The 26357-nt window shown below is 41.0% G+C and overlaps 1 protein-coding gene across 1 annotated transcript; it reads left to right on the forward strand.

The window, feature by feature from the left end:
- LOC139559815 (beta-1,4 N-acetylgalactosaminyltransferase 1-like) lies at positions 1–25037 on the forward strand. The gene is made up of 12 exons (XM_071376185.1): positions 1–291; positions 11390–11482; positions 11702–11924; positions 12031–12207; positions 12500–12606; positions 13178–13215; positions 13359–13539; positions 13676–13768; positions 13903–14090; positions 14274–14414; positions 18467–18707; positions 19306–25037. Exons 3-12 carry the CDS (start codon positions 11710–11712, stop codon positions 19521–19523), a joined length of 1599 nt encoding a protein of 532 aa, XP_071232286.1. The 5' UTR covers positions 1–291; positions 11390–11482; positions 11702–11709; the 3' UTR covers positions 19524–25037.
- Positions 25038–26357: the final 1320 nt, after the last annotated feature.

The following is a 26357-nucleotide window of genomic DNA, read 5'->3' on the forward strand; positions in this document are numbered from 1 at the left end:
ACAACTGCCTCCGCAACGCTGCAAGGTAAACGCAGCATTTTTGGGGAAATGAATGTCATTCTGGTGTTCCAAAATGCTAAATGCAAAACACTGTCGGTGTGATCGAAGCTTTACCTCCATTCTGCTGCGATTTCAATTGGGCGCTCGTGGCATATCCCTCTCGCGTCCTTTTAATCCACGAGTCTTGACGGAAAAGCGCAGAGGCGAGGTGCAGGCACACAGCTGCTGGGATGAAGTATATAATCTATTGGAATTAAAACAGTGTGACTGCCGGATTCAAATAAATGGAATGTAAGTAGATTTTTACGCATGCATTATGAGCATATTAATGGCTATTTCAAGAGAAGGCCAATCTGATTAATAGAGTTGTTAAGGTAAGATTATTGTTTCATTGCGTCTTTTTCAATGTGTCCTTTTTATTAAAATGTTTTAACACGAGACCATCATGAAATGCGTACCTTTCAAAGCATTTATGCGTGTTATACACGACGTGGCTAAGGTTTATCTATCCTAATTATAGCTTTAATATCATAAGAGGCGTTGGCGACTATTACGAGCGCAATTGCAGCAATATTTTATTTGTAGTGAGGAAATATCCATTAAAGCCTAATAGACAAGCAGGCTAATCAGACCTGTATTTGTCTACAGTATGTGCAGTCACCACCCAGTTAGCTGAGAGGCCTGTGAGAGAAAGGCTGAATCAAATCATATTATATCTCAATACTGGCCATTGACGTGCGTTGGCCTGAAATTGCTCCACATTATGATTAGATCTGAACGACACCATAAGTGCGTTTTTCCTCATTTGGGCTGTGGGTTGCGGCGTTGGAACAATATCGGAGCGCAAGGATCAAATGTTGTCGATGACTGAAGGTAAAATAAGCATCCCGTAATTTAGTAGGGAGGAACACAGATGGTGCTAGACATCGCGCCAGCATGGATACAGGTAGCCAACCCACCTTCCTACGTTTTTTTCATCCCTGTTTGATTCTGTATAGCCCATTTACTTTTTTTCAGGTAGCCGTCCTGTTCTTGCGCTAGCCTATAAACTGTAAACGTGTTTTTAAGAACCTTGTAATATGGAGAGGATTCCCATGCTGATAATCATATTCTCAGTCAATATGCAGAGCACGTCTTCTGCATCAGTGATTTGAGACCATGTTTGCCTTAAATGGCTGCACAGGAGGCTGCTGAGGGGAGAACGGCTCATAATAATGCCCGGAACGGAGCAAATGGAATGACATCAGACACATGGAAATCATGAGTTTGATGTATTTGATACCATTCCACCAACTCTACTCCAGCCATTACCACGAGCCTGCGCTCCCCAATTAAGGTGCCACCAACCTCCTGTGAGTGGCCTACATTTCACTATAGCCAACACATCATACAGCATTACACCATAGGCCTACTATTAGCCTACTCTACATAAGACTGTTTGCAAGAAAGTTTGTGTCTCCTCTATAGCCACACCCTATTTTAAGCATACGTTCTAATAAATCACCATGCTTGCAAAATTAGCTAAACTAAGTAAATAATCTGCACCTGTTCTTCCTCTCCTCTCTCTTAAAAGCACACATTGGCCTACAACACTAGGCTATATACTCCAGCAGTCCAGTCCAGACATGGAGATGAACACTTCTGAGACACCTCATTTCCATCCCCTATAACCAGAACTAGGCAGCTAAGCAAAGCAGAACAACCACTCCACCTCTGAGTAGGCATTATGCAAAACACACACACTGCTCTCAGGGGTTGTCCTTGCTGTCATGGTGAAAAGCATTGGTAATTGGATGTGTCTGTAAGTTAGAAAAATAATTGGCACCCAACCCAGGTGACGTGCATGAACCTTTAGGGCACTAAAACCTTTAACAGCCTTGAGTAAAATGTCCATCCCTTATGGAAACCAGGGTGATTTGGATAGGTTTACAAGCATTAGGTTATATGCAAAAAGAGTTGGAAAATCTAAATCTAGGACACTCCAATTAGAATAATATTATGTTTCGAATGGCATGTTATATTTTGTATGATATGTATTAATTTTGGTATGTCGATCATTCATTTTGTATAATATGTCTATACATTATTATACATTAGACGTCTTAATTTCTGTAAAGTATTATTAAACCTCCATTTCAGTGCATGCTTTTTCATTGGGAAGATTTGAAATGTACAAAAAATTTGATTATTATCAGATAGAAGGGCGGGTAATGTTTTTATAAATTCCATGTTACCTGTAATATCAGTCTTAAATCTAGCAGAAAAGCATATATAGTCCTTAGTTGTGGGATTCTGAAATCTCCAACAGTCATTAAGATTAATATATTTAAGAAATTGTTTAAGTGCATTGGAAGCATTCACTCGTGATGAGCTATGAGAAGGTCCAGATCTATCTATCTTAGAATCAATAATGACATTCATGTCAGTTTCAATAATAAGGGTATAATCCGGTAAATTGAGCAGGCTTCTGGTTATAGAAGGGAGAAAATCTTTGTCCTATGAGTTAGGAGCATAAATAGATACAATGTCACGCCCTGACCATAGAGAGCTTTTTATTCTCTATGTCGGTTAGGTCGGGGTTTGATTAAGGGTGGGTTATCTAGGTGAATTATATTTCTATGTTGGCCTGGTATGGTTCCCAATCAGAGGCAGCTGTTTATCGTTGTCTGATTGGGGATCATATTTAGGTAGCCATTTCCCCATTGTGCTTTGTGGGATTTTGTCTCGGTATAGTTGCCTGTGAGCACTATTTTGAGCTTCACGGTTCGTTTTATTGTTTTTTCCTTTGAGTTTTCTATTCCAAAATAAAGGATGGAAACATACCACGCTACATCTTGGTCTACTTCTTATGACGAACGTGACAGAAGATCCTACCACAAACGGACCAAGCAGCGTGGCCAGGAGGAGCAGGTATCCTGGGCCTGGGAGGATATCCAGGAGGTAAAGACATCCTGGACTTGGGAGGAGATAATGGCAGGAGACGAAAGCCTTCCATGGAAGCAGACGCAAGCGGTGAAGGAAGGACAACGATGACACCGAGGTTCGCGGCCACGACGGAAGCCCGAGAGGCAGCCTCAAAACATTTCTGGGGGGGCACATGGAGTGGTCGGCGAAGCCGAGGGGCGTGTCTGAGAGCGAAGAGGAATATTGGGATAGACTGAGCGAGGAGAATTGTGAGATAGTTGAGGGGAGTGATGAGGTAGAGTGGATGGTTTGGTGTCTGGAGCAAGACAGTCGCCCTGAGGAGCGTGGGACCAGTCAGGCACCATGTTTTGCGGAGATACGCAATGTGTCTCCAGTGCGCATCCACAGCCCGGTGCGTTCTGTGCCAGCTCCTCGTACTTGCCGTGCGAAAGTGAGCATCAAGGCAGGACGGGTTGTGCCGGCTCAGCGCTCCTGGTCTCCAGTACGCCTCCTCGGTCCAGGATATCTTGCCCCGGCTCTACGCACTGTGTCGCCAGTGCGCCTTCACAGTCCAGTATGTCCTGTGCCTCCTCCCCCTACTCGCCTTGAGGTGCGTATCATCAGCCCGGTGCCACCTGTACCGGTCCCACGCATCATGCCTCCTGTGTGCATCCACAGTCCAGTACGTCCTGTGCCTCCTCCCCACACTCGCCCTGAGGTGCGTGTCACCAGCCCGGTACCACCAGTGCCTGCCCAACGCAACAAGCTTCCGGCGACAGTTCCTAGTCCAGAGCTTCCGGCAACGTTTCACAGTCCGGAACCTACAACAGTCCGCGGTCCGGAGCCTCCAGCGACGGTCTGCGGTCCGGAGCCTCCAGCGACGGTTTGCGGTCCGGAGCCTCCAGCGACGGTTTGCGGTCCGGAGCCTCCAGCGATGGTTTGCGGTCCGGAGCTTCCAGCGTGGGTTCTCGGTCAGGAGCTTCCTGCGAGGGTCCCCAGTCCGGAGCCTCCGGTTACGATCTACGGTCTGGAGTCCCCGGCGACGACCCACGGTCCGGTTCCTCCGGTGACGCGTCCACGAGCGAAGTGGGTACTTCGCCCCGCACAGGAGCCGCCCCCGACGGTAGATGCCCACCCGGACCCTCCCCTATTGAGTCAGGTTTTGCGGCCGGTGTCCGCACCTTTGGGGGGGTACTGTCACGCTCTGACCATAGAGAGCTTTTTATTCTCTATGTTGGTTAGATCGGGGTGTGATTAAGGGTGGGTTATCTAGGTGAATTATATTTCTATGTTGGCCTGGTATGGTTCCCAATCAATGGCAGCTGTTTATCGTTGTCTCTGATTGGGGACCATATTTAGGTAGCCATTTCCCGATTGTGCTTTGTGGGATCTTGTCTAGGTATAGTTGCCTGTGAGCACTATTTTGAGCTTCACGGTTCGTTTGTTCGTTTTATTGTTTTTTTCCTTTGAGTTTTCTATTCCAAAATAAAGGATGGAAACCTACCACGCTGCATCTTAGTCTACTCCTTATGACGAACGTGACATACAAATGCTATTTTCCTTCCATACAGTGTGGAACATATGTAAGTAAATCTGTTTATCATTTCCACTTTTTTCAATTGTAAGGGGTAGAATGTGTTTATGTAGAATAAGCACCCCTTTTGATTTAGATATGAAGTAGGAATCAGTAGTATTTGCTTTGAAGTCTATGGACATCACCCTCCAAAAGATGTCTCTTCCAAAAGAGCAATGTCAACTTTATTCCTATGTAATAAGTCAAGACATTTCATTCACTTATTTGGCTCATTAGAACCCCTCAGATTACAGGAAATTATCCCTAAATTAGCCATGATCCATCTGTGGTGATGTGAATACCAGTTTGATGGATAAAAGGGGAGAAAAGTAACTTATTATAGCAATAAAATGACTATTCAGTTACCAACTAAATAATTGTAAACCAGATATTCCAGAAAAAACAGCAAACATATCCACTATATATAAAATTACAAAACTCTTCAGATTGCCATTCCATCCCAATGACCCTGCAAAATGTATTACAACAATTGAAACAAAGAATCCCTCCCCTCCATGACAGGTTAGTACACAGTCCTCAGTCCTTCCTCTCCACTCAATATTAGACCCGTGACTGAACACAGCGGTGTCTATCACTAAAACCCTCCCAATACCCCTGGATGTCTCATTCCATTTCCTAAATATATTGCATTAAGTGTTGTTTTGGGGTATCTGTACTTTACTATTTATATTTTTTACAACTTTTACTTCACTACATTTCTAAAGAAAATAATGTACTTTTTACTCCATACATTTTACCTGACACCCAAAAGTACTCGTTACATTTTGAATGCTTAGCAGGACATAGAAAATGGTCCAATTCACGCACTTATCATGGTCATCTCTTCTGCCTCTGATCTGGTGGACTCACTAAACACAAATGTGTCTTTTGTAAATGATGTCTGAATGTGCTCCTGGCTAACTATACATAAAAAAAAATAAAAAAATGGTGCCACCTGCTTTGCTTAATAGAAGGAATTTGAAATTGTATATACTTTTAGTTTTACTTTTGATACATAGGTATATTTTAGCAATTACATTTACTTTTGATACTTAAGGATATTTAGAACCAAATACTTTTAGACTTTTACTCTAGTATTTTACTGGGTGACTTTTACTTGAGTAACTTTCTATTAAGGTATCTAAACTTTTACTCAAGTATGACAATTGTGTACTTTTTCCACCACTGAATAGTAGGCAACACCCTCATCTATTGCCTGCACTATCCATGGAGCTGTGTGATGACACGGCCAAGAACTGCGCCATTGTCACGCCCTGACCGTAGAGAGCTTTTTATGTCTCTATTTTGGTTTGGTCAGGGTGTGATTTGGGTGGGCATTCTATGTTCATTTTCTATGTTTTGTATTTCTTTGTTGTTTGGCCGGGTGTGGTTCTCAATCAGAGGCAGCTGTCTATCGTTGTCTCTGAGAACCATACTTAGGTAGCTTTTTCCCACATGGTTTTTGTGGGTAGTTGTTTTGTGTCGGCACCAGACAGAACTGTTTTCGTGTTCTATTTTTGGTTATTTTGTCTCAGTGTTCAGTTTTAATAAAAAAACATGAACACTTACTACGCTGCGCTTTGGTCCACACCTTCTTCAACAGATGACCGTTACAGCCATGCGTCGGGTTCAAACTGTTACGACTTGGTCTGCGTGCCGCTCCATAACTATTTAATTATCCCCCCCAAAATGTTTATCAACTGTTACTAATGATCCTCAGCAACAACCACATGGCTGTGACAGCATTTACAGAGGAAGCAAATTAAGGGAAACGAAACAATGTCATTAAATTAAATAAAAATGTAGGCTAAACCAACGGAAGGAAACTAACAGTAAATTGGCAGTTGAATATGTGTGGTTTTTAGTCCTACTGACGGTAGTGGCTAATATTTAACATGATAGACAGAGAAAGTCGTGGTAGCCTATAACTAAGATATTCAAGACTGCCCATCCCTCTTAAGGATCGTACCCTTTTTTTAAATTTTCGCCAAAAATGACATACCCAAATCTAACTGCCTGTAGCTTAGGACCTGAAGCAAGGATATGCATATTCTTGATACCATTTGAAAGGAAACACTTTAAAGTTTGTGGAAATATAACACATTAGATCTGGTAAAAGATAATACAAACAAAAAAACTATGTTTTTCAAAAGATGTTTTGTTCCATCATTGAAATACAAGAGAAAGGCCATACTTTCAGATAGGAATCTAGGTGTCATTTAGATGTTGTGTCTGTGTGTATGCAAAGTGTGTCTGCAAAGTTTCAGACTGATCCAGTGAAGAATTACGTTACTGCACAATATTCTGTGTCAAGTCTGCCAGGAGTTTGCCCAAATGTGCCGAATTGGTCAATTGATACATTTCAAGTACATATCTGTAGAGAACATACAAAAATGCTATGGTAATATATATTTTTTTAGTTTACACAATCCCAGGAATGTCATACGTGATGGCTCATTCGCTTATACACTAACTTTCAAACATCTAGATGGCTGGGTGGGAAGCCAGTGACAGCAGTGGGATCAAAATGTAGAACCCAGTTCCTACAGTTGAACATAAAAATGTATTTTATCAAACAAAACTATGCTACATTTTATCTCTGGGACCCTCAGGATGACAAATCAGAGCAAGATTACTGAATGTAAGTATATTATTTACCTTCAGAGGTGAATGTATCAAACCAGTTGCCTAAGTTTTTTGTTGTTGTGCACTCTCCTCAAACAATAGCATGATATTTGTTCATTGTAATAGCTACTGTTAAATTGGACACCGCAGTTAGATTAACAAGAATTTAAGTTTTCGTCCCATGTAATACATATCTATGTCCCGGAAAGTTGGCTGTTGTATACAACGTCATTCCAGTCACATTAGCGCACGTTAGCAACAACTGTCCTGGTTTAGAGGTTAAAAGGCAGTAGATTTTAAATACTGCATAATGGCACAGCATTTCATAAACCTTACTGTTGGAAAGTTGATGGGTGACTTTTACAGTTTTCTGCCGTATGACTGGTTTCACATTTGTCTCCAGCGATTATAATGTAAAATAGATCTAAATAAAGTGTAATTAATATTTACAATTCTCTTGTGAAAACAGATGCCCTTATCAAAACAGATTACTTGTCACGCCCTGACCATAGAGAGCTGTTTATTCTCTATGTTGGTTGGGTCGGGGTGTGATTTAGGGTTATTATCTAGGGGAATTGTATATCTATGTTGGCCTGATATGGTTCCCAATCAGAGGCAGCTGTTTATCGTTGTCTCTGAATTGGGGGTCATATTTAGGTAGCCATTTCCCCATTGTATTTGTGGGATCTTGACTATGTTTGTGTGTAGTTGCTTTCTGCACTGCATGTAGCTTCACGTTTTTTGTTTTATTCGCTTTATTGTTTTTGTGCTTTAAGTTTTCTCTTCCAAATAAAAGGATGGAAACATACCACACTGCATCTTGGTCCACTCCTTATAAGGATGGTGACATTACTAATTTACCTAGCTCTGATCAATAGCTCTTAACAAGTTGTAAATTACAGTGCATGGAGAATGGTGTTATTTCTATCGGGGAAAAATTAAGTAGATGCTTTTTCCACTTGGAACCGGTAGGTTGGTTAGACCTTATTCGTGGTTTCCTTGCACATAAAGGTGGTGGCATTATTAGGGAATTCAGTCAAGGTCAGAAATCGGGTATCTGTAGACACACCTCCGCCACACCTTCATCTATTCGATCTCCACCCAAACGAATAGCGGGTGAATAGCATGCTATTCACATGCTTAAGTTCAAGGTCAGAATACGCATAGAGAAAAAAGGACATAAAAAGGGAATTACGTTCCATTTACGCACGCTTAACTTGGGTCGGAATCTGCCCCTAAGAGCGTTGTGCCAGTAACCGAAAAGTCGCTGGTTTGAATCCCCGAGCCGACTAGGTGAAAAATCTGTCTGTACCCTTCAGCAAGGCACTTAACCCTACATAAGTCGCTCTGGATGAGCGCATCTGCTAAATGACTAAAATGTAATGGCCTTTTCCCTATAGTGATCTCTTCCTATTGACCACACTAAAGGCAGGTTGGGCATCCCTGCTCATTCCCTCAGGAACAATAAGAACCTGACAGCTGATGGAGCTCCCACATTGTTGGCTGTTCCATGTCATGATATCATCATGCACTTAGAAAAAAAGGAGATATCTAGAACCCAAAAGGGTTCTTCGGCTGGCCCCATAGGAGAACCCTTTGAAGAATCCTTTTTGGTTCCAGGTAGAACCCTTTTGCCTTCCATGTAGGACCCTTTCCACAAAGGGTTCTACATGGAACCCAAAATCAAAAAGGGTTCCAACTGGAACCAAAAAGGGTTCGCTTATGGAAACAGCCAAATAACTATTTTGGAACCCTTTTTTCTAAGAGTGTGGTGTAGAGAGGATTCAAGGTGCTGTCCCACCTCTCCCCAGAGGTAGACTTGGAGCAAGAAAAACTCAACTCCTCACTTGCGGTTTGGTGTTGTGATGTGATAGTGATCTATGTCCTCTCCCTACCCCCTCTACACACTCTCCCAAACCCCTGTGTACACACACTCTCGCTACCCCCTGTGTACACACACTCTCGCTACCCCCTATGTACACACACTCTCCCCCTCTACACACGCTCGTGACCCCCTGTGTACACACACGCTCGTGACCCCCTGTGTACACACACGCTCGCTACCCACTGTTTTCACTCTCCCTCACTTCTATACACACACTCCAACCAAATTAATCGGTACAGCTATAGTCTAAAGGGAAATCTGTGTGCTCTGTGATAATGATCACCGAAATGAATGACTGCCTGGCTGGTTACTGTATATGACATCATTAGTTTCCTTTGGAAACATTGTTGTGGCTTTCCTAAAGTACACATTTTGATAGTGTCAATAAAATGCCCCTGACTTATTTCTCTACATTGAAAGTTAAAAACAGGTATGGACCCGTTTTTAATTTCATAGACTATATAACTTTTTTATCGTGCTTTGTGAAAAATGTATTTGAAAAAAACAACAATCCTAAGCCTTATGCAAGGGGTCAGGCTACTTCCTTTACAGCCCTTATGTAAATCATTTAGACCGTCAAGGTACCACAAAGTAGGATTATTTGCATGTCCTTTGTTTGGATGGATGTGCAAGGTACTCTTGCTTAAAGCCACACTTTGTAATGGTGTGCATATCATTAAAGAGTGGGTCACCAACAAAAACATAAACAATGAAGCAAAAGGCATTCCATTAAATTTTTACATGAAAATAGCACTTGATTTTTTTGAAGCAGTATGTAGCACTCAATGAATGACATTCTACATTAGAGCAACATGTTATCTGAACATGATTTAAAAGCTTTTTGTTATTTGATAAAGTACAATTTTTTTTAGGATCCCAATTTGCCTCTGCAAAAGCATCAGCTACTCTTCCACATGAAATGTGGAATAACACAAAGTACAGAACATTATTAGTCAAGGACTGAAATGTGTGTGTGTGTGTGTGTATATATATATAATGTAACGCTCGTCTTTAGGTGGAAGAGAGGAGGACCAAGGCGCAGCTTGGTGAATGTTCATGATGTTGAATTTGAATGAATTATCCAACTAAACAGAACACTGACAAAATACAAAACGACGTGAACAGACCTGAACTTGAGAACATAAAACATGAACAGGAACAAAGGAACGAACGAAACGAAACAGTACCGTGTGGCGAACAGACACAGCAACAATCACCCACCAACAAACAGTGAGAACAGCCTACCTTAATATGGTTCTCAATCAGAGGAAACGTAAAACACCTGCCCCTGATTGAGAACCATATCAGGCTAATACAATGAACCCAACATAGAAACACATAACATAGAATGCCCACCCAGCTCACGTCCTGACCAACTAAACAAGGCTAAACAAAGGAAATAAGGTCAGGAACGTGACATATAATCAATACAATAATATGAGATCTGTATGTAAAACATTTACATTTGACATTTTAGTCATTTAGCTGACACTCTGACTTAGTTAGTGATTCATCTTAAGATGGCTAGGTGAGAACCACATATCACAGTCGAATATACAACATACAAACATTCCATTCCAGCTAAACAATGGATATGTATGAATTAAAAATTGGAGAATAGTAATATTTTACACACACATGAAGGTACCCATAGGCAATCATTTCTGGTGGAGAAAAACGTGAGGAATTGGTGGCTATATAATTTTAGCAATAAACTGTTCATATCTCATTATTAAAAATACTAAAATCTTCGTAACATAATTCACCGCCACAGAGACATGATAGTCTGACAGACGATTATGACATCCAAGCCTCATATGAGCCAATTCAATGAGGCTTGTATATTTCATCATCAGTCAGTGCTTCAGTCACAGCGACCCCTGAATTCACTGCACTGGTGTCAGAAGTGGGATATCGCTACAGTAGATGCATTCTTCAAAGGAAGTAGGTCATGTAGCGACCTAAGTATGACCCAGAGGGATCTTTCATGTCTGTTTTTAAAACTGAGTCATTAGAATTGTTTGATTATCTGAACACTAGGAATTATCATAAAAAATATCACCAACCTGAAAAGTGTTATATCTCTCGGCTCCTGTGCCTCATTGTAGAGCCTTATCTTTCCCCCTGCTGTAGATGTTGCTCAGCATCTCTCCGCTGTTAACTGAATGGTATTGATGACGGTTGTGTTAACAGCTCTTTATCACTATGAAAGGCCATCATATCTGCTAAACATCCTTATCTTTGATGTACCTAAATGTTACAGTTTCCTCCCATCTAAATCTATTGTTTTTATTTTCACCAATGTTAATATTGTTCACTGGGACATTTTTAATACAATTTCCTGAAAAGTTTATTCCGTTATCCTGCTGAAAAAACCTAACTGATTTGTTATTGCTTTGCAGATGGGGAAAGTCCTTACCTGTTCATTATGGGATTTTGGGGAATGCCATGGCCTACAGGAGACATCTTCTCTCTGAGTGGATACAGGCAGTAGGGTATGATACCAGCTCTCTCTTTTACTGTAATGGGTGTATAACAAATACAAAATTGTTTAGAATGTTAAATCAGATGTCATGTGTATCTGAAGATACAGCATTCAATTCATCCAGCAATTAGGCTAATCTTGTCACCTCAGATCACTCCCTGTTGGACTTCACCACCAAAGCAGGTGGTGACCGCAGCACGTTCCTGTTTGTCCTTGTGTGCTGTGCCAGTTTTTAGGATGCGTTCCCTGAGGAAGACAGTGTTGTTGGCCATTGTGGCATCAGTGGTGTTGGTGGTGGCCCTCCTCCATTCTTGGCCCACCCGGGCCTACACCACAGTGGATGTCCGCCAGAGACCAGGGCCTATAGTAGAGAGGCACCTGGAGGAGAGGCTCCCAGAACCGGACCAAAGATCTGCCAACATCCCCTATCGCCTGAAGGAGAGTGTTGCAAGGTCAGTTTGAAATAAGCCTTTGAAATAATTCCGATATTGTATTTCATTGTCATTTTCGTTGTCATTTAATTGATGGAGTCCTATTGTCCCTTTCATCTCTCTCCAGTCTGTTGGCACGTAACGGGTGCGTGTGTGAGGGTGAGAGTGGTGGGGTGAACCTGCCCTTTGCCCAACTATTGTTCCCACGGGTGTCGGCACACCCCCTGCACACTGCTTTTGATGCCTCTGAGCTGGAGGAGATGAAAAGACGGAGGGCCAAGGAGTTCCAGGGCTTCCAGATGAGGTGAGAGCACAGGACTGTATACCAGCACAGAACTGAAAGGACATCCCATATATCATCTTAGTTATTCCTTACACTAGGGGAAGTTGCTGTGTCTGTCCTTTCATGTGATTCATTTCCAAGCTTGTACATTCTTAGGCTTAGGTTAAACTTGCTGTAGGTCTTTTGAAGGATATGATGTCAACATTACCCCATCTTTGAAACAAATAGCCTAATAGAGTTCATGAAGCTTCATTCTAGCTGTAATAGCTTTGAATAGTGATTATTAACCTGATGTGTATTTGTCCCCCTCCAGGTCTCAGACTCCTGTAGATATGCTCATTGTGGCCGAGGCCAACAATCCTCTGCAGTACCCAACACAGGGGGTGGAAGTACGGCCGCTCAAAACCATACTCATCCCAGGTCTGATTTATAACAGGGATTAGTTTAGTTTTACCTTGATATAAACGGGAAGGTCCCTTGATATTTAAAAACGTAATTGTCAAGGAAACCTGGTATAATATGGGAAGCACAGAAAGAGAAGTGTAGTTAGATGAAGCTACAAATTCAGGGAAAGACTGTCCTCTTACAACAATATATAAAACAAAAAAAACTCAAGCACAAGTAATCTCGATGCTTACAACAGTTTAATAGATCTTATTCACCAACGTATCGGTCTCCAATGACCTTCATCAGGGTATTCTTACAGGGAGGTAAAACTCATAGTCTTTTAAAGAGACAGACAGTAAGTGTTCCAACAATCTAACATGTACTATTATTACAACCGCTGACAACCTTTATTTCCACCATTACCATTATTACTACCTTGATAACCTGCTGCTCTGGAAGACTGTTTTAGAGCAGAGAATAGTGTTTTGTTGCACAACAGAGAAAATGTTTACTCCAGCTGACAGTTGATGCGGTGTATTTGGATTGGATGAACATCCAGCAGCTTAATCAAATATGCCAGTAAATATATGTCATATGTTTTCAGGACTTGCCTTACAAGACCTTCCCAGAGAGCTGTACACAGTAAGTAGACTGATAATATTTGGTTTGAGTTATTATTTCCAGTACTATTTCATCTGTCTGGTCTTTGTCAAGTAAAAAACGGCATATTTCCTTATTGCTTTATCTTTGTTCCCTGTCTCCCTCTTAATTATTTTCTTTCTTAGGTCAACTTCACCTCCACCCTGGGAGCGTTAAATGTGGCAGCGGAGGTTGAGGGGGTAAAGGTCAAAGGTGACGGGGAGATGCACATGACCCTGATGAGCAGCCTGCTGCCCAACCTGAACCGGCAGTTACAGTTTGTCTCCTACACCAACACACTATTCCACCCTAGTACAGCAGACACAGGTGAGGCCAGACACACCTGACTTTCTGATGTACTACTACTTTCTGGGTTGTGTCCATTAACAAAGATCTACACCAAATACTGTCTGTAATATATTTGTGGTAATGAGGTTGAAAATACTCTCGCTATGTCTTTCAGTGCAGTTTGAGACCGAGGGACACCAAGCCATGTTCACCATCAAGATCCGCCATCGTGTAACTCCAAAACTCTACAACACAGGACCCAAAGGGGGTATGTGGAAAAATACAACTGTCGACTGCATCTCACAATAGCACAACACTTACTAAAAAATAACCAAAATCACATCGGAGATCAACGTGTAATGTCAAAGACCCTAACTTGGTCTCTCTCTGTTCCCAATCTAGAATACAACATCAGTGCCCTTGTTACGATAGCAACCAAAACTTTCCTGCGCTATGACAAGCTCCAAGATCTCATCGACAGCGTGCGACAATACTATCCCACTGTCACCATAGTAATAGCTGATGACAGCGAAAACCCCAAGACTGTCTCTGGCCCCTACATCGAACATTACATCATGCCATTTGGAAAGGTTTTTTTTTTTTAAACTGCTGCCTCTTTTTAATGTATAGGAACCAGTGTACCTGTCACGTATTGTTTTTGTCTAGCAATAACATTGTTTGCTTAAATAGTACTTGACTAAGATTTCCTTAGTTGTCCTATCGCTGCTTTGGCTTCCTCTGTCCCACATCCTGTTCTCTGCCACAACAACTAGGGCTGGTTTGCAGGACGGAACCTAGCTGTTTCCCAGGTGACCACTAAATATCTGCTGTGGGTGGATGATGACTTCATCTTCACGGCCAACACCAAGCTGGAGAAACTAGTGGACGTACTGGAGAAGACCACCCTGGATCTGGTGAGGGGCACAGGCCGTGCCATACTGTATTGCTGACCTGGGTTCAAATACTATTTGAAATATTTCAAATACTTTGAGCTTTTGTGTTAGCCTGCCTGAAGAGAGAAGGATTTGCCATTTTGAGACTTTTCAATTGGTTCCATTGCAACAGGAAAGCTCAATTAAGCACAGGTGAAATAATTTCAAATAGTGTTTGAACCCAGGTGTGTTGTATTGCTGCTAGGGATTTTAATATAGCATGGGACTGCAATCCCATCCTCCTTTGAGTTTTTTGGTGGTGACATAATTTGCTGACCCTTATGTAAAAAACACAAGAATTTCACATGAACACATGATCTCGTGTGATCTCATTTAATCACGTAACAACATGTGAAGTAACATGTGATAACATTAAACTACAGTCGTGGCCAAAAGTTTTGAGAATGACACAAATATAAATTTTCAGTCTGCTGCCTCAGTGTCTTTAGATATATTTGTCAGATGTTACTATGGAATACTGAAGTTTAATTACAAGCATTTTATAAGTGTCAAAGGCTTTTATTGACAATCACATGAAGATGCAAAGAGTCAATATTTGCAGTGTTGACCCTTCTTTTTCAAGATCTGTGCAATCTGCCCTGGCATGCTGTCAATTAACTGACTGATGGCAGCCCATTCTTGCATAATCAATGATTGGAGTTTGTCAGAATTTGTGGGTTTTTGTTTGTCCACACGCCTCTTGAGGATTGACCACAAGGTCTCAATGGGATTAAGGTCTGGGGAGATTCCTGGTCATGGACCAAAAATATATCGATGTTTTGTTCCCCGAGAGGGACTTTGCAATTCATCTGATCACTCTTCATAACATTCTGGAGTATATGCAAATTGCCATCATACAAACTGAGGCAGCAGACTTTGAAAATTAATATTTGTGTCATTCTCAAAACTTTTGGCCACGACTGTACACATGACAACATGTGAGCACATGTGAAAACCCAATCTCATGTGAAATAAATGTGACAACATGGGGAGGCAAAATAAAAAAAAAATATACCATGACACTGTATTTTTACAACTAAATGAAGGTGTTAATGTGAAAGGACAGTATGATGCTGTATGTTGATTACTTGGGACTCAACCTCACTTGGGATTTGAACTCACAACCTCTTGGTTGCTAGCTACCTGAAGTTCTTGCTGCGCCACCAATTATATATCTATTTTTTCACCTTTATTTAACCAGGTAGGCAAGTTGAGAACAAGTTCTCATTTACAATTGCGACCTGGCCAAGATAAAGCAAAGCAGTTCGACACATACAACAGCACAGAGTTACACATGGAGTAAAACAAACATACAGTCAATAATACAGTAGAAAAATAAGTCTATATACAATGTGAGCAAATGAGGTGAGATAAGGGAAGTAAAGGAAAAAAAAAGGCCATGGTGGCGAAGTAAATACAATATAGCAAGTAAAACACTGGAATGGTAGATTTGTAGTGGAAGAATGTGCAAAGTAGAGAGAGAAATAATGGGGTGCAAAGGAGCAAAATAAATAAATAAATACAGTAGGGGGAGAGGTAATTGTTTGGGCTAAATTATAGATGGGCTATGTATTATGTGGATATAATGGAAAGTATTCAGACCCCTTGAATTTTTCCACATAAAAGGTATTAAATAAATAGAAAATCCTCAGCAAAGGAGAGATCCTTGATGAAAACCTGCTCCAGAGTGCTCAGGACCTCAGACTGGGGTGAAGGTTCACCTTCCAACCAGACAACGACCCTAAGCACTCATCCAAGACAACATAGGAGTGGCTTCGGGACAAGTCTCTGAATGTCCTCTGTTGGCCCAGCCAGAGCCAGGACTTGAACCCGATCGAATTTCTCTGGAGAGACGTGAAAATAGCTGAAAATAGCTGTGCAGCAATGCTCCCCATCCAAACTCCCCAAATACAGGTGTGCCAAGCGTCATACCAAAGAAGACTCGATGCTGTAATCACTGCCAAAGGCACTTCAACAAAGTACTGAGTAAAGAGTCTGAATACTTATGTAAATGTGATATTTCAGTTTTTTTATTTGTAATAAATTTGCTAAGATCAAAAAAAAAAAAAAGCATTTGCTTTGACATTATGGGGTATTGTGTGTAGATTGATTAGGGGGGGGGGAACTATTTAATCAATTTTAGAAATAAGGCTGTATAAGGCTTTTCCACAAAATGTGGAAAAAGTCAAGGGGTCTGAATAGTTTCCGAAGGCACTGTATATTTATTGCTAGAATACACTTCTGCACTTTTCCCAAAGTTGCAGTAAAAACAAAGTAAATGTATACGAAAACATGGTGTTATTTATATAAAATTATAGTATGCTGCTGTATTCTGATTCCATTTACTGTAAAGTATTGTATAATTTTGTACCGTGACCACAACTGGGACTTGTCATGTTACAGTGCAGCTACACTGCCAGATCTGTCAGCATGAAAGAGTTATAGGCCACAGACTTATTGGCAAGAATGCATTTCTGCACTTTGCTTAAAGCCTCCCAGAATCAAGTAAATAATTGTCCAATTATCACAGCCAACGTAACAGTAACGTAAAACTAGCAGTGCTCAAGGACACTTTACATTGTAGAGCATACATTCATTCTTTGGGGATTAAACATATTGGGTGGGAGTGCATCAATGTTTCTGCAGTGCCACCAGGTTCATGCATGTTATGGTTAGAGTACACTAGTGTTTTCTGAGATACAAAAAGGTCAGAGATGCACTTCACAGGTACACATGTGCAGTTCGATACCTTGTAGGTATAATGGGACATTTTTTGACCTAATATTCTGAATATAAAGTACGATCATCACTGCGCTTTAAATTATAGGTGGGGGTAATGTACTGGAGGGGTGCATTAGAATATTTTTCGGGCATGGTCAAATATATGCGTTTGTGCGAACTGTCAGTTATTCTCAGTTCTGACTATTGTCTCCATTGATTACATGTATTTATTTCTTCAATTTGAGGGTTTTCTGTCTAGCTGTATTATGTTGGTGGTGCATATTAGTCTGCTTTTAATGTTACACCTGAATCACTATGATAAATAATACTTTTTCTTGAGTTTATTATTAACAAAGCTGAGATGTACTTTATAGTCCAAACGGTAGGAATATAGATGAAATCAGTTACTGACACAGACGTGGTGGTGTAACAGGATGACCGGCATCCTGTTAACCAAGAGGTTGTGAGTTCAAATCCCTAATATGGACATGTTGAATAATAATTACTGTATAAAATGAACACACACAATGTAGTTGTGTGTTAAAATCACTGTGTGTGAGTGTATCATAATGAAAATTTGAATCCACAAGTGAATCTTCATGTGAAGTGTTCCAAAAACTGGAGAGGAAGAAAATCCAATGCTACAGAAGCCCAAATATCGGACACCCAATTAAGGCTGAATGAAGGGGGTTTTGTTTGGATGTATACAGGCATATTCTTGCTTTGTAGCACATGCACACCACAGCAATATTATGCATGCACAAAAGTATAAAGTAAACACAGAAGCCCAAAAATCGGACACCCACTTAAGGCTGAATGAAGGGGGTTTTGTTTGGAGCCCGAATCCAACTCCGAGACCTTACTATGGGCTGGGGGAATAGAATAGACCTCTTGTGTGCCATAGACTGGGACTCCAGCTCTTAAGAGGGAAGTCTATGGGTTACACATGTCAGCAGCTGGTCTGGTGTACACTTTTAATGAGTTCTTTCTTCGGCCCACAAAAGCACAGCCAGAAAAACAGAGGCAGATATTTCTCAGTTTTCTGGTTCTTATTTTAATTTTGTTTGTTGTGTACTTTGGAATTAAGTGATCCAACGGGTCCAAAGGTTTCCATCGGTTTCCTTGTATATCAAATCACTACAGCATGCACTCAATATCAATTTCAGACAATTGAAAGTATCCCTAATGTTTGTTTATGCATTGTACACACTACACAGTATTTGTGAAAATCTGGTGTGTGTGTCAGGATCAGTTAATGCATTGTGTGTGTGTGTGTGTGTGTGTGTGTGTGTGTGTGTGTGTGTGTGTGTTAGGTGGGTGGTGCAGTGCGGGAGGCTACAGGCTACACTGCCACCTACAGGCAGACCATCTCCATTGAGCCAGGGGAGGAGGAGGAGGGCGACTGTCTGCACATGCGGAGGGCCTTCCACCACATCATACAGGGCTTCCCAAACTGTGTGGTCACTGACGGGGTCATCAACTTCTTCCTGGCCCGCACAGACAAGGTCCAGCAGGTGGGCTTCGACCCCCGCCTGGCCAGAGTGGCCCACCTGGGTGAGTATGGCCCCAGAGCACAGCACCACACAGGGTGTACCTGTCCATAACATCAGCTGCACCTGTGGTTAAATTGAGCTTCCTGGAGCTGGGCTCCTGCACCTTATTGGTCCAAAGAGGAGTAGGATAGAAAGCAGGACAAAAGTACTAACCCCAGCCCTAATCCTAGCTTCATGTCTACGACCTGGTTCAACCCTAGCCATAACCTTAACACTAATCCTGACATAACCCTAACCTTGTGTTCAACACTGGTTCAACCCTCATCCTAACCCCTCCAAATAGTGCTCCTCCACCTCTGAATTCCCAATTTAACCTCTGAGCTGCACCATCTACATTTGGAAGAAGGTCATATAAGTAACAGTACTTCAAAACCAAATGGAAGAGAACATTTGGATACTTGGGCACAAAACCACAAAAACCCTTTTTGCAGTCTTAATAGTAATGAACAGTTATCCAAAAGGTTGAGGAGGGAACAAGATTGCTTCTTCTCATGTTGGTGAGTTGCATTTGTTCATATAAATTGTGTGATACCTGAAGTGCCCTCAGCATAAAAACAAACCTCTTTCCTTTTGCTCTGACCCATTGGTTCTTTTCACAGAGTTTTTCATCGATGGCCTTGGCTCACTTCACGTGGGATCCTGTGATGATGTCATCGTCAATCACGCCACCAAGATCAAGCTTCCCTGGGTCAGCCAATCAGAGAGTGACAAGACTTACGCCAAGTTCCGCTACCCACCAGCATCCTCGGACGCCACACACACCAAAAACGGCCTCCTCTATTTTAAGAACCACTTCCAGTGTTTGACTCACAATTAAATGTCATGTTTTTTACCTGTAGCTTCTCCTCTCGTTCAAGATTCCTGCTCTTCCTGAGTTGCCAAAGAAGCCCTCGCCCGATGTGTCCCATCAGATAAGATTTTAGACAACCACATTACATGCTTCCCCTTAAAAACAGCCTTGCTTGTTTCACTCTAGAGGGATTGTCATCCAAACAGAGCAAAGCTGTCATTTCTCTTAACTTTGCTCTTCACTTGTGTACTCTTGATTATAAACTCAAGGTAGAGAGAATTTTAAGGCATTTACAGTGCATTCGGAAAGTATTCAGCCCCTTTGACATTTTCCATATTTTGTTACGTTACAGCCGTATTCTAAAATGTATTAAATTGTTTTTCCCCCCTCATCAATCTACTCACAAAACCCCATATTGGGGCGGCAGGTAGCCTAGTGGTTAGAGCGTTGGGCCAGTAACCGAAAGGTTGCTAGATTGAATTCCCGAGCTGACAAGGTAAAAATCTGTCATTCTGAACAAGGCAGTTAACCCACTGTTCCTAGGCCATCATTGTAAATAATATTTTGTTTTTAACTGACTTGCCTAGTAAAATAAATATTGACATAGCAAAAACAGGTTTTTAGAAATGTTTGCAAATGTATTAAAAATACAAAACTGAAATATCACATTTACATATGTATTCAGACCCTTTACTCAGTACTTTGTTGAAGTACCTTTGGCAGCAATTACAGCCTCTAGTCTTCTTGGGTATGCTACAAGCTTGGCACACCTGTATTTGGGGAGTTTCTCCCATTCTTCTCTGCAGATCCTCTCAAGCTCTGTCAGGCTGGATGGGGAGTGTCGCCTCACAGCTATTTTCAGGTCTCTCCAAAGATGTTCGATCGGGTTCAAGTCCGGGCTCTGGCGGGGCCCCTCAAGGACATTCAGAGACTTGTCCCGAAGCCACTCCTGAGTTGTTTTGGCAGTGTGCTTAGGGTTGTTGTCTTGTTGGAAGGTGAAACTTCGACCCAGTCTAAGGTCCTGAGCGCTCTGGAGCAGGTTTTCATCAAGGATCTCTATTGTACTTTGCTCTGTTCATTTTTCCCTTGATCCTGACTAGTCTCCCAGTCCCTGCTGCTGAAAAACATCCCCACAGCATGATGCTGCCACCACCATCCTTCACCGTAGGAATGGTGCCAGGTTTCCTCCAGAAGTCACGCTTGGCATTCAGGCCAAAGAGTTTAATCTTGGTTTCATCAGACCAGAGAATCTTATCTATTCCTTTAGGTGCCTTTTGGCAAACTCCAAGCGAGCTGTCATGTGCCTTTTACTGAAGCGTGGCTTCCGTTTGGCCATAAAGGCCTGACTGGTGGAGTGCTGCAGAGATGGTTGTCCTTCTAGAAGGTTCTCCCATCTCCACAGAGGAAATCTGGAGCTCTGTCTAAGTGACCATCTGGTTCTTGGTCACCTCTCTGACCAAGGCCCTTCTCCCCCTAATTGCTCAGTTTGGCCGGGCAGCCAGCTCTAGGAAGATTCTTGGTGGTTCCAAGCTTCTTCCATTTAAGAATGATGGATCCCACTGTGTTCTTGGGGACCTTCAATGGTGCATAAATTTAGTGCCCTTCCCAGATCTGTGCCTCGACCCCATCCTGTCTCGAAGCTCTATGGACAATTCCTACAACCTCATGGCTTGGTTTTTGCTCTGAGATGCACTGTCAACTGTGGGAACTTATATAGACAGGTGTGTGCCTTTCCAAATCATGTCCAATCAACTGAATTTAATCAATGGAAACAGGATGCACCTGTGCTCAATTTGAGTCTCATAGCAAAGGGTCTGAATACTCATGTAAATAAACTATTTCTGTTTTGTTTTTTTATATATAAATTTGCAAACATTTCTGAAACCTGTTTTCGCTTTGTCATTATGGGGTAATGTGTGTAGATTGAGGGGAAAAACTAATTTAATACATTTTAGAATAAGGCTGTAACGTAACAAGATGTGGAAAACGTCAAGGAGTCTGAATAGTTTCCGAATGCAGTGTATGTGCGTTTTGTGCCTCAAATCTTATCTGACGCCTTGCCACTGAGTCCTTTTGTTAAAGAGACAGAGAACAAAAAGATGCTGAATTCTTATCGATGGCACAATTGGTTGACTTTTAGGAAAAGGAAGAAGTAGCATTAGCCGCTTGCTAAGAGATCAGAGATGTGTGTAGTCTGTCATTCCCTTTTTACTATACAGTTTGAGCTGGACTGAGCTCTATGGGTCAGCCAAATGGGGACTTAGGATACTGAGGATGGGATTGACAGTCAGCAGAGAGGACACTTCTTAGCATGTGAGAATCTCTCAGACACAGCACATGGAAGATGAACACATTCAAGACTCTAAATGTGTGGTTAATTCACCCTGGTTGGTTGTGCCAAAGGGTTTCCAGGTGGTTTGAGGTTGAATTATATATTTTGTTTGATTTGTTTTCCTGCCCTTTACCAGTGGTGTAAAGTACTTAAGTAAAAATACTTTAAAGTACTACTTAAGTAGTTTTTGGGGGGTATTTGTACTTTACTGTTTATATTTTTGGCAACTTTTACTTTTACTTCACTACATTCATAAGGAAAATAATTATGTACTTTTCACTCCATACATTTTCCCTGACAACCAAAAGTACTTGCATTTTAATGCTTAGCAGTACAGGAAAATGGTCCAATTCACACATTAATCAAGAGAACATCCCTGGTCATCCCTGCTGCCTCTTATCTGGCGGACTCATGAATCACAAATGCTTCATTTGTAAATTATGTCTGAGTGTTGGAGTGTGCTTCTGGCTATCCGTTAAAAAAAAGGGAAAAAAAGAAAATTGTGCCATCTGGTTTGCTTAATATAAATTATTTATACTTTTACTTTTGATACTTAAGTATATTTTTACTTACCCAGAACCCTCTGTGTCACTGTCACCCCTGACTGGCCCATGCTTGAGGAGAATGATGCTCATCCATCTGATCTGGGATCTAACCTCGGAACAATATCCCTATTTCTCCTGGTCTGCTGCAATATGTCTATCTGGGGTCTATCCCACTCTGTTTTCTACTCCAAGCATCATAAAAAGGAACGCTTCTGTCCATGCATGCCTTTTAATGGGAGTTGAGATTGATTGCATTGTTACAGTGCCTTCAGAAAGTATTCATATCCCTTGACTTATTCCACATTTTGTTACAGCCTGAATTCAACATGGATTAAATCTTTTTTTCTCACCCATCTACAGTACACACAATACCCCGTAATGACAAAGTGAAAAGATTTTTTTAGACATTTTCACTAATTTATTGAAAATGAAATACAGAAAATATCTAATTTACATAAATATTCACACTCCTGAGTCAGTAGTTTGTAGAAGCACCTTTGGCAGCAATTACAGCTGTGAGTTTTTCTGGGTATGTCTCTAAGAGCTTTCCACACTTGGATTGTGCAAAATGTACCCATTATTCTTTTCAAAATACTTCAAGCTCTGTCAAATTGGTTGTTGATCATTGCTAGACAACAATTTTAAGGTCTTGCCATAGATTTTCAAGTAGATTTAAGTGAAAACTGTAACTTGGCCACATTCACTGTCTTCTTGGTAAGCAACTCCAGTGTAGATTTGGTGTTGTGTTTTAGGTTATTGTCCTGCTGAAAGATGAATTTATCTCCCAGTATCTGGTGGAAAGCAGACTGAACCAGGTTTTTCTCTAGGATTTAGCCTGTGCTTAGCCCCATTCTGTTAATTTTTTTATCCTGAAAAACTCCACAGTCCTTAACGATTACAAGCATACCCATAACATGATGCAACCACCACTATGCTTGAAAATATGGAGAGTGGTACTCAGTAATTTTTTGTATTGTTTTAAAAACAAAAAGTGCTTTGTCACATTTTTTGCAGTATTACTTTAGTGCTTTGTTGCAAACAGGATGCATGTTTTGGGAAAAAAATGTATTCTGTTCAGGCTTCCTTCTTTTCACTCTGTCAATTGGGTTAGTCTTGTGGAGTAACTACAATGTTGCTGATCCATCCTCAGTTTTCTCCTATCACCCGCCATTAAACTCTGTAACTGTTTTAAAATCACCATTGGCCTCTTGGTGAAATCCCTGAGCGGTTTCCTTCCTCTCTGGCAACTGAGTTAGGAAGGACGCCTGTATCTTTGTAGTGACTGGTTGTATTGATACACCATCCAAAGTGTCATTAATAACTTCACCTTGCTCAAAAGGATATTCAATGTCTTTATTTTATTTTATTTAGTGCACAGAGAGGAGGTAGTCATTCAAAAATCATGTTAAACACTATTATGGCATACAGAGTCCATGAAACTTATGTGACTTGTTAAGCAAATGTTTACTCCTGAACTTACGTAGGCTTGCTATAACAAAGGGGTTAAATACTTATTGACTCCAGACATTTAATCTTTTCATTTTTAATTAGTTAGTACAAATGTATGCAAACACAACTGCATTTTGACGTTATGGGGTTGTGTGTGTGTGTGTGAGCCATTTTATCTTCAGGCTGTAACACAACAAAATGTCTAAATACTTTCTGAAGGCACTGTATATGCTGCCTTGAACAGAAGGGTTGGTTTGACCAAAGTGCTCATTTCTATATGGAAATAAACACACATTGAAAGAGTAATGGTAAGAATGACACCGTTTGAGTTTAGAGACTCAGTAAGGTACAGTAGAAACACTGTACGAATGAGTATAACGCAGAAAAAAATGTTTGGAGAGACAATGTTAGGATGACACACAGTGTGATGATATGAATGATAAAGAAATGGTCACAGTCACACCGAAGTACCAAGGCAGCAAAACATTTTATATTGACAGTTCTTCTACCAAGGGTTGTATCTGTGGTGTGGCCATGCCCATGCCGACAGCAGGATTACATGATGTTATTTTGTACCATGACCACAAGATGGCCCCCTTGCATCGGAATATTGTTTCTTAAAATCAAACAAAATCATTTCTGTGGACAGTCATTTGTTATGAACTACCACTGCCAGAAATAGATTAGATAACTTTTTATTTTGTCCTTTTTGAATAGAGGAATATTTTAACAGAACATTTTGTGTGATATGTCTGCTTTAGATTTTTCTCCCCTGAAAGTGGATGTTTAACACTCAGTGATATCTGAATTCAGTCCAACTCTGATTGCAGTAGCCTATGTAGGCAGTAGGTCCTCTTCCATGAGTAATGTCTGTGACTAATACCAGATAGACTCCCCAAGCAGATGCTTCCAGTTTTCAATATGAGAAGTGTTCTGCATGTGTGTGGGGGCAGTAGTTCGTAAAAAAAGACACTGCGTAATGTAGGGTTTGATTGAATTCAACTCTCTGACTTAAATTAGTTGAAGGGATTTGGACAGTGATTTCCATTGTTCAACTGAGGATGTTGGTTAAATTTTTTTCTGCCTGCTTCTCCCTAGAACCACTGGTCGGAATATTCCAATCTGACAGCTATAATTACAACAACCTGCTGCATTATAACTCTATTTTCATTTAAACATGATTGTAAAGTCTGATAAAAGATACCGTTGATGCATGGTACTGTGTTGATTTCATCCAACATTTCGTAGAGTGTTCTGGTGTATAGAAAAAGGAAGCTTCTGAGTTAGAGAAAATCAACTTTAAAAATGTATCCATCCATAAACATTTCAACATCCTGTACACCTATGTTAGTATGAATGACATGGCATGGGGTGTTCTACTTAGGTCTGGATTTACCACTTTCTCACCATCTTCTGAGCAGAAGAAAGAAGAAAACTCAAGTCATTCACCAGATTTTCTTATAATAATTTTAGGAAAGAAATACACACACATCAGACATAACACAGGCCTTTCCACCTGTAGTGTTCCCTTGTATGTCTCCCTCTCTTCTTTTACCTTCTCATTTGAAGATCAAACTGCAAGAAGGTAAATAATTCCACATCTTTGATCTGGGAGAACACAAGTGAGAGTTCATTTCCATTTTTGATTTCTGTTTCTCTAATTCTGTCTATTCTAATCTAGAAGGATTTGATGCTCCAGCCTCTGGATCTACCTTGGTGTGCAAATCAGCTGGAATCAGTTAAAAGAGAAACATGTTGCTTCTGTGGCTGTGGTGGACAAGAGAGAGTACAGTACAGATGCTCTAAAGTTCATTAAGTATTTAGACCACTGATTCATTAGCCAGCAATTCATGTTATATATCACATGCAATAAGTTGTGGAAGGAAAAACAACGTGTCTGTAGTTTCTGCCCCTGCCTAAGACGAGGAGACTGAATGACATATCTATGAAATATGTGTGCACATGGAATACATGAATATATTGATATGTGGATAGGTGAAATATTATACTTAACACTTTGTCATTACTGATGTGTAAATACTGGGTTGTGCGTATTGTTATAGATGAAAATTAAATGTATTTTCAATGCCCTTTGGAAACACCAAACCTCTAAGGATACGGATGCATGTGCATACCTCTGATCCTCATGCACAGTCCTAGGTGAACAGTGATTGATTTGTCCAATTTGGTTAGAAGCGTGTCTCCATGCTTTGAAGCCACGCTTAGCATTCATCCTAATCATGTGTCCTGACACGTTGAAATGCAACATCTGCCTTTTCAGTCCCCCGCCATACAATTAGCGAGAAAAGATCAATGGATTGGCTTGCTACCATTTTGCATACGAACAACAAAGCATTTGTATTGAGTATAGATAGTGCTTCAGTTTACCTTATATCCTGGGTTTACAAACTGAACTTCTCAAAATAACTTGTTTAAAATAGTCAATGAGTCCCCATAGCATTGGGGGTCAAGAAATTGACCTAATCAGGAGATTTTGGGGGCCCAAGATCATCTCCAGTATGATATTGTCCACCA

The sequence above is a fragment of the Salvelinus alpinus genome, chromosome 2 (assembly GCF_045679555.1).
Source record: "Salvelinus alpinus chromosome 2, SLU_Salpinus.1, whole genome shotgun sequence".
NCBI classification, from domain to species: domain Eukaryota; kingdom Metazoa; phylum Chordata; class Actinopteri; order Salmoniformes; family Salmonidae; genus Salvelinus; species Salvelinus alpinus.

Excerpts from the sequence above, each read along its gene's own strand:
- LOC139559815 (XM_071376185.1), top strand. The coding sequence starts at position 11,710 with ATGCGTTCCCTGAGGAAGACAGTGTTGTTGGCCATTGTGGCATCAGTG. Across the intron at positions 14,415-18,466 it reads AGAAGACCACCCTGGATCTG|GTGGGTGGTGCAGTGCGGGA; the intron begins GTGAGGGGCACA and ends TGTGTGTGTTAG. Across the intron at positions 18,708-19,305 it reads GGCCAGAGTGGCCCACCTGG|AGTTTTTCATCGATGGCCTT; the intron begins GTGAGTATGGCC and ends TTCTTTTCACAG.